Source organism: Sebastes fasciatus, chromosome 1, assembly GCF_043250625.1.
Source record: "Sebastes fasciatus isolate fSebFas1 chromosome 1, fSebFas1.pri, whole genome shotgun sequence".
In the NCBI taxonomy this organism is placed as follows: domain Eukaryota; kingdom Metazoa; phylum Chordata; class Actinopteri; order Perciformes; family Sebastidae; genus Sebastes; species Sebastes fasciatus.
The window spans coordinates 26,669,813-26,688,498 of NC_133795.1; the positions used below are offsets into that span (position 1 = coordinate 26,669,813).

Genomic DNA, 18,686 nt, shown 5'->3' on the forward strand with positions numbered 1-18,686 from the left:
GCCCAGGGTCTAAATGTGGTCTAAATGTGTAGCTTATAGGCTTTGGTGTTATTGCAGCAATGTGGCCAAATAGGAATTATCATGTATTCATATATACGTGAGAGCTTCAGATGAGACTTGATTCACATATGTTGTGTTGCAGTAATATCTTAGTTTTTTTCCAGATTACTTCATCTGACGGTATAACCATTACGAAAGACGGAACTTTCCACAGGCTGAAAATTCACAAAGTCACAGAGGATTTCGCTGGAAAATATAAATTTGAAGCAGATGGACGGAAGACAGAGTCCATGATTGTTGTTGAAGGTAAAAAAATGTATTTCCTTACAGAAATTACTCATTTGCATTAAGGGGTTGCATCACTCATTAGAGAGTGCCTGCAGGTCGTGGTCGTGATGAGCATGGATTTTTAAGAATGCTGCAGATTACTCTAAAGTTTGTCTTAAGTACATAACTAGAAAGCATAAGACGACTTTAAATATATGTCTATTGTTTTACCAATCATTGTAGATCCGCCAAGATTTTGTGCTGAGGAACTGGAAGCTTTTAAAAAACCTGTAATAGTGAAAAAAGGACACAAAGCTACCTTCAAACTACCTTATGTCGGACGGGATCCCATAAAAATCCAGTGGTACCTTGATGGTGAAGAGCTTTCGGATGAATCAAACATTAAGTTGGAACACACGGAGGGTTCCACCCGTCTGCTTCTAAGCAAGCTGCAGCGCAAGGACAGTGGTGAAGTCAAGATAAAACTCAAAAATGAGTTTGGCACTATTGAGGCCTTCAGCCAGCTTGTTGTAACGGGTATGTATACAAACATTATTTTACAGTATTTTGTATGCACTTACACAGTAAGTGGCCTACAAATGACCTGTCTAACTTGTAAAAGCCTGTGCAGTTTCTGTCACGCTTTAGGTAACTTGTTCAGCACAGGTTAATATTCGATATGCTACTTTGTTTTCTGGCAGATAAACCCACTCCTCCAATGGGACCTCTGGAGATTGTTGAAGCCACCGCCTCTGCAATTGATTTCAAGTGGAGGCCCCCAAAGGACAGCGGTGGCTGCAAGATAGACAACTACATCCTCGAACGACAACAAGTTGGCCGCAACACCTGGAAGAAGGTGGGGCCAATTGGTCCGGAGGCCACATACAGGGACACTGATGTAGACCACGGCAGGAGGTACTGCTTTCGCATCAGAGTGGAGACTGAAATGGGCACCAGTGAGCTGATGGAAACAGAGGACATTCAAGCCGGAACAAAAGGTAAACTCAGACCAACATTATGAAACTGTGTTATCTTAAAAATACCACTTTTTAGTAACGGCCAGTCACACCACACACAATTTCAGAGCAAAATCAATTTCAATCGCAACGATTGGCAGATTCACTTGCGGGAGCGAGGAAAATACTCACAAATCAGTTCAGTTTTGGTGAGCCCACAAATTTGCACCGTTGACCAACAACAAATCGTCTTGATAGTGTCGACCTTTGAAAGTAACGGAGAACTGGAGAATCCAAAAGGGAGGAGGCTATTGTAGCTTTTCAGTTGTTTTACCTCATCCAGTTTAGAGTATATACTGCTCCACAAAAGAGGCATGATTTTCAAACAGTTATGAGACAGATGTCAATGCTACAAACACATCTCTTTAATAAACTATGTGAACTTAATGTCCTGTTAGCTACTCTCTATTAACTGTTTATTGAATAAAATGATGCACAATCCTCAGAACGAAATCCCAGGGGGAAGTAAATGCCACAATATAGAGAAAATCGAAAGAAGCTATTGTGACCGTATAGCGCTAGCACATTCACGGCTTGCTAGCATGTTAGCCTTTATCTCACCAGCAACTGTAGTTCACCAGCTAGCAAAGTGAGTAGTCCTTACATCACCAAGCCTCTACCATCACCATTCATGAAATCACACAGATGAATTTTGCTGTGCCACTTTCACTTGTGACCAGGTCTAGACTGAAGAGTCTAGACCTGGTGCAATCTCAATAAAATGTATTATTATTATTCAGAACAAACCTTTGCTATTCCAACATCACAATCAATTATCCCACAGTACACAAACAATTCTACATTTTTGACTAAGAAATGATTTACAGATCCCAATCTTTTGTTTGTATACAGCATACCCTGCTGCTCCATCAGCACCAAAGGTTGTAAGTGCCTTCAAGAACTGCATCACACTCTCTTGGACTCCTCCATCTGACACTGGAGGAACCAATATTCTGGGATACAACATAGAGAAACGCAAGAAGGGCAGCAACCTGTGGGGGCAAGTCAATCCACCTGATGAGATGATCAAAGGTTACTGATTATTCATACATTATTTCTGGGTGATCACACTATGACAATCTGTTACAACACAAAAGTGAATGTCTTATGATCTATTGCTGTAATTCCTATGTTGTGTATGTATTTTTCCTATACAGGTAAGGAATATGGAGTTAAAGATGTGGTCGAGGGCATGCAATATGAATTCCGTGTGTCAGCAATCAACAACTCTGGAGCGGGTGAATCCAGCACACCATCTGAGTTCGTGTTTGCCAGAGATCCTAAAAGTAGGTGGACATTTAGAACCGTTATCACAGTCATTATTTCATCAACATTTCAAACTGCAGCACTGAATATGAATCATGTGTTACAGAGCCTCCTGGTAAAGTCATGGACTTTAAAGTGACAGATTCCACCTACACAACCCTGTGCCTGGCTTGGACCAAACCCAAGGACATTGAGAAGGTTGAGGATGAAGCCAAAGGATATTTTATTGAGATCAGGCCCGCGGAAAACACAGAATGGGATCGCTGCAATCCAAATGCAATAACCATGAATACCTATACGGTGAAAGGCTTGAAGTCAATGGGCATGTACTGGGTGAGAGCCATTGCTACTAATGATGGAGGAGAGGGAAAACCACAGGAGCTGGATAATTACATCCTCGCTACGCCCCCTCCTGGTGAGAAAATCCCTTCAAAGTTAAACTGTTATATAAAATATTGTGATAACAGGGACTCCACTTCATAGTTAAAGACCAAATAGTTGTACAATCATTGATTTTAACTTACTGAACTTACTGAAATCTGAATTCTTAAACTGCTCTAAATCAATTATGTAGATGTGGGGAAAATCCAGACTTTAGTTAACCTAAAGAGATTAATAGATCCATGCACAAACCCAACTAAGAGTTACCTGGATAAGGATGAAGCCTGGTTTGAACAATCAAGACAAACGTCATGATGACCTGGGTTTCTGTCTACTTTCATCAATAATCAATTCAGTTGGTTGGTGTCAATTTGGTTTAATTATGGAGGTATAATGGAGGTTATATGGAGGTTTAATTTGGATCAGTAATAAATCCTATTCCATGTCAAGTTAATAACACAGATGGATGCAGCATATTGTGCTATAACATAAAAGATAACCAATATTTGCGTAGTTTTGCAGTGGAATCGTGTGACTTTTTTTCTGTGTTTCCCATTATCCTTAGAAAAGTAATTGTCAACATCAAAATAAATGACAATTAATGACCAACTTTTCACCCTGTTGTCCACCCAGTGAGGCCACGATTCACAGATGCCAAAATCAAGAGTTTCATGGTTGTGAGAGCAGGAAATTCTGCACGATTCAACATTAACTTTGAGGTAATTTAGGAAGTAATTAAGATTACTTATATCCATGAAAATGAACATATAGTGATCTCATTTTGTCTTCTGACAAAAATATATTTTCACATTCTTTGTAGGCCTCTCCTTGGCCTGATGTCGTCTGGCTGAAAGATGGCTCGCCAGTGTCTAAAAAGGTAACCATCAGCAATGCAGAGGGAACATCCCAGCTTCTGATTCCTTCCGCTGAGCGCGGAGATACTGGAATCTACAATATCATTGTCAAGAACTTTGTTGGCCAAGAATCATACAGCATTGAAATTAGAGTCACTGGTAAGTTTTGTAAAAAACTGTACCTTCTTACTGTATAAATGATTTCCTCCTATTCCATATACTGTAACTAAAGTACAAACTTTTGTATCTCCAGATGAGCCGAAGCCACCAGGTCCAGTGGACACTGACGAAAATGTGCCCGGCACAGTGACCGTTTCATGGACCCCATCTCCAGATGAGAAACGTGACGACAGGCTGCACTACATGGTGACTAAGCGTGATTCAAGTAAAAGAACGTGGATGACCGTTGCAGATCACATCTTCAACAATAAATTCACAGCCTGCAACATAATGCCGGGCAGAGAATACCAGTTCAGAGTCTATGCAAAGAATGACATGGGCTCCTCCAAACCGTCTGAATCACCGAAGTGGCTGATTTCATGCAAAAAAGGTATGAAAATGCTTCACTACCCGGTTTGTCTAGAAAAAGACCAGTTTCTGTATTTGAAGAAAAATTGCATTTTTCACCAAGACATAGGCTTCAGCAGATATAGTACTTATACATTAAGCATATCTTGCCTCTACAAAGCACTAACGCTACAAGCAAAATTGAATTGTCTGTGTACTGTCTTTCGTTTGCATCTTTCATATACAAAGACTAAAATGCCAAATTTACTATCAAATTTGAAAAGATTGATGCTATTATATATGTATATGTACTGTGCCAGTGCATAGCTTTTATGACTTTATTGTTTAGCAATGTTTACATTGAAGCCCACAAAAACAACTAGTTAAAAGTTTTTTTTTACATTTTGGGGCCAATACAACCATTTAAGCCTCAGTCTAAAGATCAACCATTGTTTGGGCCTAAAGATTTCTTTTCTCAGTATGTCAAGAGTTAAGAACAATAGTCTGTCAACATTCAGGCAATTAATCCAGCCGATATGATGGCTTTTGACTTGATTTGATCTGATCATCACACCAAATTAGGTATCTTTGAGATGTCTTTTTTATGGTTATCCATCCATATCTATAGAATTTAAATTCCAAACTATTTAGCCGTTGCATTCTCTATTAGCACAGACACAGAAACAGGAATTGAACATTATTTCTATGTTGTTTTGCTGCATCATCATGACGAACTCCACTATAGAAATAGGGCCAGAATGTACTGTACCTGTACATTTCCAATCATACTGTACCTCTAGAACCAGACTCAGGTCAATGTTGAAACATGTTCACCTGTTAGATTATTACAATTCTAACTTGATGCAATGCATATCTACTTTCTTCCAGAAAAGTTCACTGTGACCGTGCCTGCAACAAAGCCCTGTGATCTACAGTGTCCTCCCAAATTCCTTGTCCCATTGAAATTGCACACTGCTCCTAATGGGTATGAATGCTACATGAGCTGTGCCATAAAAGGGGATCCAACACCTCATGTGACATGGCTCCGCAACAATATCAGTCTGAATACCAACACTAACTACTTCATCTCCAACACCTGTGGAGTCTGTTCTCTGCTCATATTGACGGTTGGACCTAAAGACTGCGGGGAGTACAAGATTGTTGTAGAAAACGCTATCGGGAGGGCAGAGTGCTCCACTAAACTGACAGTCAGAGGTAAATCTTTATCAGAGTGCAACTGTATTTTAGCCCATTTGTGCCCAAAGACTATATTTAGTATGATAAGGAGAAATGCCACAACATTTGTTCTGATTGGTCAAAAGTCTTGAAATTTGGGTGTGTTTTAGTATCTAACATTAAAACTTGATTTTTTGAAAAACAAGGAAAAATGCTAACATTGTGTTTATTAAATGTTTTCCATATGAAACATTTTTCACCTCATATCTTTGATATTCAACTTATTATGAGTTCATAGACACCAAATACTTGATTGTGCTCCTTGTAGTTTATGAGATACAGCCATTTTCTTATCATACTATAGTTAGTATTTGGACACATGGGACTACTGTTTTTTCCTAAAATATAATGGAGTCCCATGTGCCCAAATACTAAATATAGTATGATAAGAAAAACTCACTCACTCCAAACGGTTGACAATTTTGAAAATGTCTTCACATTTGTACTTAGGCAAGCCCAGAGAACATTTCCACTAAAGGAAATTAAAATTTTCAGTTGCGTGCATGGATATGCATCTTATACAGTGGTGATCTTTGAAATCTAAAACTAATAACTGCCTTTGTCTTTTTTTCCAGAATTCTGAACACACTGAAGATGGTAGAATTGCTCTAAAACGCTTACAGAAACCAAGTTGTTGGTAATTCACATACTGCATCTTTAGAGTTTAAGCAAACCCTGTAAAACGTAGAATGAATGATTATCTAATATTGCCTGTGATTAGTTAGCTAAACTCACAATAAAGTCTTAGGCATAGAAATTTTGCTGAAATAAAAGCCACAAACATGTTTTGTTTGTTTCGATTTAAATTGTGCAATCTCAATAAAATTGAAGCTTGAAATACGAGTGTACAATCTGGCATATTTTAAATGTGGTAATATGCATGTCAAACAGCAGAAGTACAGGACACTATGTTGCAGTTATTTATTGATTTTAAAAGTGTCATTTTAAGGTGTTTGTCTAAAGCTTATAGAACTATCTGCTTGAGCCTTTAAATTATTTTTTAGATGTATAGTGAATGTTTGGTTCCAATTACTTTTCCATAATTGTGGATTTACAGTCTTCCCCTAAACTGAAACTGAGATGACAAAAAAATGGACATGACAAATGCGTATGATACTGACAATAATAGTCTTTTATACGTATAAAAAAATGTGTGGGTTTAGTGTAAATAAGTATTTCATACTGCTATTGTGACGTGGAATTTTGAATCTGACCTGCATGTCACTTTGAAAAACAGTTAACACTTAAAAGAAAATGGATTTTTATGTAAAAATGTTTTTTAAATTTGTTTACAAAAAAGTATATGTATGATGATAGACTTGAGCATATATTGTGGCCATGGGTCAGACCTTGGCCACAGCAAATACCAGTTGTTCACCCCTATAAAGGTTTATGTGAATAATTTATGCCCAGTCTTCTAATATTACCTCTCAGAGCACATTTTGTGTCAGGGCAGACATAAGTCCAAGTTTAGCACTGAAGAAGAGAGGGTCAACAGTTGCACCCTGTGCTAAAACATGTTTGACCAGTGCATCATGACACCTCTCAGTTTCAAAGTGAAGTGTTTATTACAATGTTAAAATATATGCTACTGTGTATTTCTGTTCTATTTCAGTCTAACAAGACATTAAACAATAAGTGTGGCTCATTAGTATTAGAATATGGTTTCTTCTTTTTTTTTGCTTTTTGTCTGATATGTCCGCAGAATACAGTGTCAATAAGTTAATAAAACATTCATGCAAATTGTAATTTTTTTTGCATTAGACTTTCGGCATGAAATTATGGTTCATTAATTTCAAATACAAACTAATGCAAATAGATAGAACAATCTGAATTGAATTAACACTTACCCCTCGTTAAATGTTGGGATGAAGATCAGGCAGTCTACATGTACAATTAAGCTAATGGAGAGGCAGCTCAGCCCATGGCCCTTCTATGTCACTTCTCATGAGACTTCCGTTTTTAATAAGAGCAGCAAAAAGCACCCTGCTGCTGAAATTCCAGTTTTGAGGGAGGGATTAGGAGCTTCACTCCTGCATTTCCTCTGGTGCCCCCCTTTTCAAGAACCTATAGCACTTTAGTGCCAAAGTGCATGTCAGTAAACCTATCCCCAGGAGCCACAGTGAAAAAGCAGAGGGCTCTGAGTGTCTCTGAAAGACTTTATTGCCTCTCAAAACGAAGAGCCCACACAAGAATCAGCTGGAACCTGGCCAGCAACAGACAGCAGAGAACAGCAGTTCACTTGAAAAAGATATAGTAAGTACATTTACCAAATACTGGGAAAAGTCCTAATATGGTTGGATATTTCATCAAAATCTTTATTCTGTAAGCCAATTTGTGTAAATGTGTGTATGTTGTGCTAATGAAACTAGTTTGCGTATTACTGTATATTAACCCTTTGTATCAATGTTAATGAGATCCCCTTAATTAGCCTAAGTCAGATTTCTTATTGAATGCGGACAGCAGTTTAAATGATTTCTCTAAAGTTTAACCAATATGATGAGCTCTAATAATATTGTTTATGATGCATGTCTTTTAGGCAAGCAGAATTGTCTGAGCTTGATGGGAAATAATACAAATAGAAAAATGTTAAATAAAAGATCATGATCACACTAATGATGGTGTAGGTGCAAGAGATTATCAAAACTATAGAAACATACACACTTGTTTGTTTATTCAAACTAAAGTTGATCCTACACTTTACTACTGCAACAATCTAAGGGTTACAGTATGTTGCCAAGCTTTAATGTGATATTATATTTAGTATATTATCAACAAAAAAAAAGACAAAGTAAAAGTATATGCTCACCTCTGCTATTAATTGCATTTCTGAGATTTAGGACAGAAACCTGACAGGTTATTCATAAATCAGTTCTTACCCTTGGCAAAGCTATTTTCTCTCTCGGACAAATATAGATTAACAGCAGTGCCTCAAGTGTGAGAAACTGCTAAATATGCAGACACTTCATCAACTGACAGAACTCGGCAGAATTTATTTTAATTAGATTTAATACTAATAGTTTAAGTGACTATAAAATGTAATCCAAGAAAAAAATGCTCCTGTCATTTGACTAATGAGATCATACAACTGAAGGAAGATTAGCAGAAGAATGGTGAAGATAGAGTGCTAACATTAGTTCATACTTAACAAGAAAAAAGATATTTACATCACATATATAAAGAAGTGATATTTAGACATCTGATATTTTATCTAATTTAGATTATTGCTTTCAAATAAAATCTTTATTAAAAAAAATACTTTAAGTATAAATACATGCTTTTCTGAATGAAATATTTTGTTATTCTTATAAATTATGCTTTATTTTAAGATGTCATAGATCACTATAACAACCCTTTCAGTCTTTGAGATTAAATATTGTGTAATATAATAATAATCAAATTACTAATTACTGTCGTAATTACTAATACACTGTTTTGACAATTAGGAATTGATTAAAGTGATTAAGGTGAGATAGTTTCAGAGCAATGTTGATTTAATGACATAACTATTTTTTTTTTAAAAAGTGAAAAGAGGTTATTTCTTAACCACCCAAATTTATGCCTGTGGTGGTCCCTTTTCTATTTTATCTTTTTATCATAAGATAATTCAGGGCTAAGAAGAAAGCAAAACCTAAATACAAAGATGGTTATGACTAATGTTCCATTTGCAGTCGGCCACTTGCGGCCCCTCCAGAGTAATGATGGATGTTTTATGAGGTATGTGACCTACTGTCTTCAAAATTAGGCCAGCCACTTGCAAGAATCTACAAAGGGAATGTTAAGTATTTTGTGATCCCAGGAATCCTTTCATTTATAGCACAGATAGAGTTACTAACTCAGGTATCCTCACACCATTTGCAGTATATAGATCTTACTTTCATGGTTTAACACTGACATCCCACAATGCAGCACATGCCACAATATTACCCAGTCCAATTTTTGTAATTGGAGGGAGGAATGAATTGTGTCCGGTTACATCTTAACTGTCTCTCAAAGGATAGGCTTTACTTAAAAATGTGTTGTGTTGTAAAAGCATACTGCCTCAAGCCACTAGTTAGAACAATGATAAGTGATACCCATTACAGATTCAGACCATCTGGGAGAGATTAACTGCATGTCAGACAGATGGGGATTCTCATGGTTACTAACAGTGGTCAAATAATGCTAACAGCTCCAAACGGCATTGATATTCTAGGATATGTTGGGCTTTGACATGAGGAAAACAACCTTATTATACAATTCAAACAACCATCAAAGTGAAGACCAATTAAAATGGTATATAAGCAAACTTAACAGCGTTGCCTTGTTAAGTATTAACAGTTGAAAAAGTGCATTGTAATGTTTTTTTGCATTGACAGAGAAGCTGTTTGCCTAAATCAAGATGTTTAAAATACGTAAAGCAAAGGATGAGGAGCCAACTGCTCCAGGGCAGGGTAAGTAACTAGAATTTGAACACCCGCCTTCAACTGCAAATTACTGACACACATGAAATATGTGATGAAAGCTAAATGCAAACAGTACAGCCTTTTCTGAGATGAAATGAACTTAAATCAAAGCTGTCAAACATTGCCAAATTCTTCATAAATTTGTCAATAATGCAATTAATCTCTTTTAATGACAGTGAAAATTAAAATAAAGTCAAAGGTGCCTGGAGTTATGATCACCCAGTGTGTGGAAGAACTACCTGAAGGAATGACCACCCCAGATTTCACTCGGAAACCCATTGCTCTAACTATTCAAGAAGGTAATGTGAAATGCAACCTCTAAACAAATGCACAACCTAATTTTTTTTTTTTTTTTTTCTAAGATAATTACATAATGGTACATTGGTGTTGCCATTTCTGTAGGAAAAACGGTTATCTTCAGATCAGTCATTACTGGCAACCCAACACCGACTGTGACCTGGGAGAGAAACAATGGGGCAATTGATGAAGAAAGGTGCCAAATGATCCATGATACAAGTTCTGGTGAATACCAACTACAGGTGAGATCACTGACAATGTGTCATAAGGATTGCTTATTCAAATAACTTAAAATCTAAAGATGACTGGTGGATCAATACATACATCGGAATGATCAGTCTTGCACTGCATTGATTGATAGATGCCTGGTATAACGGTGGATCAAGCTGACACCTACAAGTGTTTCGCCAGAAATGAATATGGAAAAGCGGTTGTAACTGCTTCGCTTCATGTTATTGAGGGTCAGTAACTTACTTTTTATTCCACTATAAATTAAATCAAAACTAAATTAAGATAAATTACATCTGTCTCACTTCACTCCATTTTCTTCCATTTCAGTTGGCTTTAAAAAGAGCAGAGCCATGCAAGAATCAAGAACAGGTACACAGCAAACATTTAATCTATAATAACGCAACGTCATTCATCAAATGAAAGTTGTAAACATGCCATTGGTTTTGTTGTAGCTATCCGAGAGATACCCGAGGACTTCAAAAAGGCCTTAAATAAGTAAGTAGTATATTTACGAATGGGCAAAAGCACATGACTGTGCCATGTATGATTATTACCTAATAGTACATACTAATATTCTTTTTTTTATTTTGTAGGGTCGAGTTTGAGGCAAAAGAAGAGAAAAAGCCAGTAATCGATGAAAAGTTTTGGGAACTGTTGATGAGTGCAGACAAGAAAGATTATGAGGCCATCTGTGCTAAGTATGGTGTCACTGATTTTCGGCGGATGCTGAATAAACTAAGTGAGAAGAAGATTGAAAGGCAACAAGAGCAAGAAAAGGTATGTTTCAGCTTCATCTAAATGTAAATATAAAGCACCTACACAACCTAACATATAGAAGAATATGAATGGATGCTGTAGTACAAGTACAAACTCTAAAACCTTGTCCCCCCCGATTCTAATTACTACAGGTTGTTGAAAGGCTATGCAACCTAAAGCCTATTGCAATGAAGGATGATGGTGATGCAGAGTTTGAACTTGAAATGTCCCTTAAAGACCCTACCAGCAAAATCTTCATATTCAAGGTGAGATGTTTTATTTTAAGTGTTTACTTTTTTCTAAATGTTGAAATAAATGAAACAAAAGCACTGATATTCATATTACATACAGTATTCTGCAACAGACAAATTCACAGGCACGCTACATATTGCTTTATGACTGCTTATGTTTAAACAGGATGGAGTTATGATTCCTTTTGATATGGACACAGAGGTCAAACATGGACTGAAGCAAGTAGGAAAGAAGTTTGTTTTTAGCATCAATGGTGTTGACCCAGATGATGCGGGATTATACCAAGTGGAGGTTGATGGGGTTAAGATCTTCTCGACTGACTTCAAACGTAAGATGACTCACCTTACTGTAACGTGTACGCAATGCCATACAACAGTCGAAAAGAGCTACGAGTGTTAAATGAGTTGTTCTGAGACAGGAAATTCAAAATACCATGTTATGCTAACCATAGTTTTGTGCTTTGTCTAGTTCCACCTGTGGACTTCTTGGTCAAGATTCAAGATGTGAAACCAGAGGAAAGAGAGGACGCTGTGTTTGAGTGTGTCATCTCGCAACCCATGAAAAAGATAAACTGGATGGGAAAGAATACCCCACTAGAGCAAGGGGATAAATATGACATCATTGTGTCGGAGGACATGCTGATTCACACATTGGTGGTGAAGGACTGCATGCCATTGGACAAAGGAATTTATGCGGCCGTGACTGGGCATGTATCCTGCAATGCCTGGCTTATAGTGGAAGGTACGATTTATATAATTTAAATTGTATCTTTTCAAACTGTTCAACATTAGTTTATCAGATATTGAAATTGTCCCATAAACCATTAAAAAATGTCCTGGTACTGTTTATTTTCTTTATCAGCTGACAATGATCCAAACTCGCTTGGAAAGAAGAAAGCCCGCAAAACAACCAGAGCAGGTGGTGGTGGAGACGACCTTTTGAAGATTGCTGAGGAGCAAAATGCTAAGGTACAGAAAGAGAGAGGGGAGTTGATGGCAAAGGCAAAGGCAGAGGCAGAAGCTGCAGCTGCAGCAGCTGCCGCGGCTGCAGCTGAGAAAGCAGCAGCCAAAGCCGAAGCCGAAGCTAAGGCTAGAGCAGAAAGAGAAGCCAAAGCTAAGGCTAAAGCTGAAGCTAAAGCTAAAGCTAAAGCCGAAGCTAAAGCCAAGCCAAAGGCAAAGACAGAGAAAAAGACAAAGGCAAAGGCAGAAGCAACCGATGATGTGGAGGAAGAGGATGAAGAAGAAGAGGAGGAAGAGGATGAAGAGGATGTACAGCAGGAAGAGGGAGAGGCTCCTGCTGAAGTTGCTGATGATGAAGAAGGAGAGCATGTTCAAGAGAAAAGAAAGAGAGTGAGAGAAGGCCCACTTGTCCCTGAAACAGTCATTGGTATGCATTAGAACATAGTAATTAAATTCCAAGTACTGCTCTGTTGTTCATATAATCCTGTTCCCAATTCACAATGAAGTTGTATTTCCATTTAGACCCAGGAGTATACTTCACCGGCGGACTGTCAGATGTAACCGCAATTATTGGTACTGATGCAGAACTGGTCTGCAAGCTGAGCAGTGAGGACTGTGACGGAGTCTGGTACAAAGATGGGAAAGAGGTGAGGAAGAGTTGATAGACGTATAGCTTTCATATTTAACCTTCTGAGATATAAGTGTGTTTACATGTGTGTGTGTGTGTGCGTGCATTTCAGATAACAGCTACAGACGATATCTGTATTGTTAAAGATGGGACTTATCGCAAACTAATTATCAAAAACTGCAAAGAAGATGATACTGGAAAGTACCGCTGTGAAGCTGACGGGCGTAAAACCGAGGCTGCACTTAGTGTTGAAGGTATTGTAATTAGAATCAATTTGAGGTACTCCAACTAAAGCAAAACAAAAACAGCAGCCACTGTGAAAATGCTTAAAACAATATTCTTTTCAGCTCAGCAATAAAAGTCTCAGTTTGAAAAGATGTGTGCTTTTTCTGCTAGATCCTCCAAGGATAAACCCTGACGACCTCGCTGAGTTCAGAAAACCTGTCATAATCAAAACTGGGAAAGACGCAGTCTTCAAGCTGCCCTTCCTTGGCCGGGAACCCATGAAGATACAGTGGTACAATGAGGGCGAAGAGCTGCTGGAGGACACCCATATCAAAATCGAGAAGTCTTCCACACACAGCCGCCTGCTGCTTACCAAGTGCAAACGCAAAATCTCAGGAGAAATTAAGATAAAGATTAAAAATGAATGTGGAACAATTGAGGCCATCACACAGCTTGTTATATTAGGTAAGGTTTGTACAGGTTTGCATGTTGAGAACTGCATGTTATTCATTTGTACGAATGACATATACATAATATAAGACGTGGAAATGAGTGTGTTTGTTCTCTATTCTTTTGTGTTACTACAGACAAACCAACACCACCCCTTGGCCCTGTGGATATCATTGAAAGTTCGTCAACTTGCATTGACTTCAAATGGAGGATTCCCAAAGACAATGGAGGTTCCCCTATCACGGACTACATCATGGAGCGCCAGCAAATTGGCCGAAACAGCCGGAAGAAATTAGGCAAGATTGGCCCAGAGCCTAAGTACAGGGACACTGATGTGGATCATGGCAGAAAGTACTGCTACCATATCAGGGCGGAAACTGATCAAGGCATCAGTGAAAAGATGGAGACCGATGATATTCAGGCAGGGACAAAGGGTAAGCCTTTTTTTACAAGCGCACTTACATGTATTAACAGTGTCTCAAATCTCAAATAGAGTGATACAGGAATGAGTCCTAAAACCTGGGTTGTGAAAATGAGTTAGCATTTCAGCACTTCCGGTTCCCTCGTCTGTAAGTCAATGGATTTTTTAAATGGGTTTTTAGTTTGATGTCTGAAATAAGGTATGTGGTTAATACAAGTTTTAAGGATTTTAACGTTTTGTTCTACGACATAAAATGCATCAATAAATATCCCACTTGTGAATTTTGAAACCTTTATGCATCTTAAAAAAGGCAGTTGCTAACAAGTGGTTAAATGAGACTACTAAACGCCATCACGGGGTGTAGTTAATTTATAACCTAACGTTAGCTTTTTACTTCTAGCGACTGCATTCACACTTCAAAAATCATAAAAGTGGTGTTCATTTGTGAAGGATATCTTGCTGAACAAAATTTGTAAGTATCATAAACGTGTGTTTGCCACAGAGCTTATTTTCTGCAATAATCCAAAACCCAACGAAAAAATCCCATTGGCTTTTTGTCGAGGTAACCAGGGCGATGCTAACTTCCTGGTTGGTCAACAAAATGTGTCTTCCCTGGAGCACTCTATACTAGAACCAATTAAAAAGTGACAGTTTTTTTTCCATTTCATCACTCTTTCAGCATACCCTGGTGCTCCTTCTAAACCAACAATTGTTAGTGCTTTCAAAGACTGTATCAATCTTGCTTGGTCTGCACCCACTAATACTGGAGGAACGAACATTTTGGGATACAACGTGGAGAAACGCAAGAATGGCAGTAATCTGTGGGGCCTTGTCAACCCACCCGAAGAGCTCATCAGAGGTACAGTGTTGTTAACTGTTTGAATACAGATGTGGCATTGTCAAGTACAAATGTGCAAAAGTAAAGAATTATATTCTACATTTTATAGTCTTAACTATACTTTTTGACACGCTAACAGAGAAAAAGTATGCAGTGAAGGATGTTGTTGAAGGCCTCGAATATGAGTTCCGTGTATCAGCTATCAACATTTCTGGTGCTGGAGAGCCAAGTACGCCTTCTGAATTTGTGTTTGCAAGAGATCCAAAGAGTGAGTAACAAGCCGATAAATGCTATATTGTTAGTATCTTAGTGCTTAATTGCTCAAATATCAATGCTTAAATATTTACACTTCCAGAACCCCCTGGTAAAGTTATTGACCTGAAGGTGACAGAATCCACATACTCTACCTTATCGCTGAGTTGGACCAAACCCACAGAGGAGGAAGGGGTCCAAGATGAGGCCAAAGGATACTTTGTGGAGCTCAGACCAGCAGAAGACCCAGAATGGGGTCGCTGTAACTCCAATGCTATCTTTATGACCTCCTATACTATCATGGGTCTGAAGTCTATGGCCATGTACTGGGTAAGAGTTGTAGCCACCAATGACGGCGGAGACGGTGAGCCTCAAGAGTTGAACAACTACATCATCGCAATGCCTCCTCCAGGTGAGTCAGTGGAAATTGTGAACTGTCTGCAGTCAGAATTTGATACATTTCATCTTCATTTAATCACTTAAACTCTTCCCCACATTGTCACAGTGAGACCTCAGTTCACTGACAAAAAAATGAAGACCTTTATAGTGATGAAAGCTGGGAACTGCGCTCGAATCAACTTCAACTTTCAGGTGCAGTATAATATTCATACAAAACCATCCAGGCATAAAAACACCAAGTCGCTCTGTTCAATGTCCTATTTAAAGTGGCAGATTGGACACTTCTCTGCTGCTCTACACAAAAAGTATAAACCCACATCTTAGCCCTGTATCTCCTGTTGTCGGCAGGCTTCTCCAATGCCAGCTATCAAATGGCTCAAGGACGGCCTCCCTGTCGGCAAGCATGTGAGAGTGATCAACACGGACACGTCATCACAGTTAATGATCCCCTCATCAGAGCGCCATGACACTGGGATCTACACAATCATTCTCAAGAACCTTGTTGGTCAGGAGACCTCTAGTGTTGAGATAAGAATCACAGGTACGGTGAAAAAAAAGAACTTGCACATGTGCGCATTAGAGAGAAAATACAGCTCTACTCAAGAAATGTAACAGCCAACTCACTGATGGTTTGAACTATAAACCAGCACAGAAATCACAATTACCAACATGTTCTGAACAGACCCATTACATTACAAACACTAACAAAAGTGTGTGAAGATATTAAAGATAAAGATATTAGTAATCCTTTGCCACCTGTTTCCAGATGAGCCCAAGCCTCCAGGCCCCGTGGAGCTGGAGGAGAATGTGTCGGGAACAGTGACGGTCTCCTGGACGGCCTCTCCGGATGAGAAGAAAGACGACAGGCTGCACTACATGATCACCAAGCGTGATTCTGTGAAGCGTACTTGGCAAACCGTAGCAGACCACCTCTTCAATAACAAGTACACCATCATCAATATCATGCCAGGAAGGCAGTATAAGTTCCGGATCTACACCAGGAATGACATGGGGCTTTCCAAACCCTCTGAGTCTGCGACCTGGGAAGTGAAGAAAAGAAAAGGCAGGTTTAACAAAAGTGATGCAAATATGTGTACAGAGCTGAAACAATTAGTTTGTTATTCAATTAGTTGATCAACTGAAAATTAAATGGCAACAATTTTGATAACTGATTAATCGTTTCAGACATTCAAAAAGCAAAAATGCCAAAAGTTTGCTGGTATAGCTTCTCAAATGTGAGGATTTGCTGTTTTTCTATATCATTTCAGATTAAATGTGTTTGGGTTTTGGACTGTCAGTCTGACAAAACAAGACATGTAAAGATGTCACCCTGGGCTCTCACAACTTGATGGATATTTTCCCCTACTTTGTTCAGTTTTCATAGAATAAATATTTAATTGATTAACTGCAAAAATAATTAACAGAGTAATCGGCAATGAAAATAATTGTTAGCTGCAGTCCTATTGCGTTTTTTCTTGTCTTATAATAGTGAATGATATTTCTTTGGGGTTTTAGACAGTTGGTCCGCCAATCAAGAATTGAAAACACATCACAGCCCTAAATGTGTAATGTGTAGAAATCTATTAGGAAACAAGTGATTAGATGTATGTAATAGGAGCATAACAGGAGTGACCAATTAAAAAAAAAAAAATCATAAAAATCCCTCCCTTCCGAAAGGCAATTAAAGAATATCAACCCGACCACTGTTAAGTGTCACCGTAACTTATTTTTTGTGCAAATGGGTAGAGCATACTGTACAGCAAAGTTGGTTATCTTTGCTAATGAATGTTTTGTATGCCTAATGCACATGAAATATACTATGAAAGACAGAGCATTATATTGCTACATGCTCCGCTATAGACACTGAAGGAAGATAAATTAATAAAAAAAACAGACGACTAAAGAGAATATAGCAATGGAAAGTGTATCCATCATTATGTATTACACCCTGTTAACTTTTCTTTCTCTTGTATCCTTCCAGAAATATTTTCTTTGAACCTTCCTGAATCTAAAAACTGCAGCTTTGAGGCGCCTCCCTCGTTCTCTGTTCCGCTAAAAATGCACAACAGTCCAGAGAGCTACGAGTGCTACATGAGTTGTGCAGTGACAGGAAACCCCAAACCCTATGTTACCTGGTATAGAAATAGCATCAACCTCAACACCAACACTAACTACTACATCACTAACACATGCGGCGTCTGCTCCATGGTGATACTCAAAGTTGGGCCCAAGGACTGCGGGGATTACACAGTCATTGCAGAAAACCCTCTGGGCAGAGAGGAGTGTTCCACTAAACTTGTTGTTAAAGGTAAAATATTCACATGTATTAGTTCCATCTTAGATTTGACTCCTCTGGCGATATGTTTGAACAATTCTCTACTCTCCCTCCTTCAGATTAGGACGACGCAGTGGGCCTGAACTCCTGAAGATGCCATGTTCCATTTCAAATGAAAGGAACATAAAGGATTTGCCAATTTTGAAACCTGTGTTTTTTTGAGAATTACTATATTCATGTGTTTCAATAAACTGTAAAGAAAGAAAGTAAGAAAGAAAGCAAGAAAGAAACGTTTGTTGTATTTGAGTGCACATTTTACTCAATTCATCTACTGGATGCAAAGAGCACTTTGACAAGAGACATCCAAGATTCAGTAGTAATTATATGCTAATCTTGGACTCAAACATGTTTATTCATTGACCTCTTTTTCCTCTGCTGTTTTCTGAATAAGACAGAAAGTCTGCTGGATTCTACGACCTCATAGAAAATTGACGATATGACAATATAGCTATAGCTGAGTATGTTTAAGTGTTTGTATGTTTTGTGTCTGAATTATTAATTATGCCAAAAATGTAAATAAATCCTTCCTGTTCAACAGTGAACGGTCTTACTTGCCTATCTTTAACCTAATTTTAAACATGAGCTTGTCACTTGATGTATACCAAGGCTAAGAGTCTACAGACACTCTAGCGACTCTGTGAGGCTATACTTAGGCACTGCAGAGCTTTGAG

General features: G+C 38.3%; 2 protein-coding genes across 7 annotated transcripts in view; both read left to right on the top strand.

Annotated features, from left to right (window-relative positions):
- The window catches only part of igfn1.1 (immunoglobulin like and fibronectin type III domain containing 1, tandem duplicate 1), a 32,920-nt gene extending 25,646 nt beyond the window's left edge, over positions 1 to 7,274 (top strand). For all 6 annotated transcript variants that reach the window (XM_074640155.1, XM_074640173.1, XM_074640200.1 and 3 more), the window contains 11 exons: positions 165 to 306; positions 511 to 804; positions 969 to 1,265; positions 2,136 to 2,315; positions 2,441 to 2,569; positions 2,656 to 2,964; positions 3,564 to 3,649; positions 3,751 to 3,943; positions 4,038 to 4,334; positions 5,180 to 5,506; positions 6,103 to 7,274. In XM_074640155.1, coding sequence (XP_074496256.1) covers positions 165 to 306; positions 511 to 804; positions 969 to 1,265; positions 2,136 to 2,315; positions 2,441 to 2,569; positions 2,656 to 2,964; positions 3,564 to 3,649; positions 3,751 to 3,943; positions 4,038 to 4,334; positions 5,180 to 5,506; positions 6,103 to 6,110 — 2,262 coding nt within the window. In that variant the 3' untranslated portion in view covers positions 6,111 to 7,274. The remainder of the gene's footprint in view (positions 1 to 164; positions 307 to 510; positions 805 to 968; positions 1,266 to 2,135; positions 2,316 to 2,440; positions 2,570 to 2,655; positions 2,965 to 3,563; positions 3,650 to 3,750; positions 3,944 to 4,037; positions 4,335 to 5,179; positions 5,507 to 6,102) is intronic.
- A 2,371-nt stretch (positions 7,275 to 9,645) lies between these two features.
- igfn1.3 (immunoglobulin like and fibronectin type III domain containing 1, tandem duplicate 3) lies at positions 9,646 to 18,538 on the top strand. Its single transcript, XM_074640213.1, has 23 exons — positions 9,646 to 9,960; positions 10,149 to 10,271; positions 10,375 to 10,511; positions 10,631 to 10,730; positions 10,828 to 10,869; positions 10,953 to 10,995; positions 11,094 to 11,277; positions 11,409 to 11,522; positions 11,674 to 11,836; positions 11,977 to 12,249; positions 12,370 to 12,894; positions 12,990 to 13,114; positions 13,208 to 13,349; positions 13,492 to 13,785; positions 13,908 to 14,204; positions 14,871 to 15,050; positions 15,169 to 15,297; positions 15,385 to 15,693; positions 15,787 to 15,872; positions 16,029 to 16,221; positions 16,447 to 16,743; positions 17,662 to 17,988; positions 18,075 to 18,538. Exons 1-23 carry the CDS (start codon positions 9,909 to 9,911, stop codon positions 18,077 to 18,079), a joined length of 4,140 nt encoding a protein of 1,379 aa, XP_074496314.1. The 5' UTR covers positions 9,646 to 9,908; the 3' UTR covers positions 18,080 to 18,538.
- The last annotated feature ends 148 nt before the right edge of the window (positions 18,539 to 18,686 follow it).

Bases quoted from the DNA above. Each gene is read 5' to 3' on its own strand.
- igfn1.3 (XM_074640213.1), top strand. From the start codon at position 9,909: ATGTTTAAAATACGTAAAGCAAAGGATGAGGAGCCAACTGCTCCAGGG. The intron at 12,895-12,989 runs GTATGCATTAGA...ATTTCCATTTAG, and splicing joins TGTCCCTGAAACAGTCATTG to ACCCAGGAGTATACTTCACC. The intron at 13,786-13,907 runs GTAAGGTTTGTA...GTGTTACTACAG, and splicing joins CACACAGCTTGTTATATTAG to ACAAACCAACACCACCCCTT.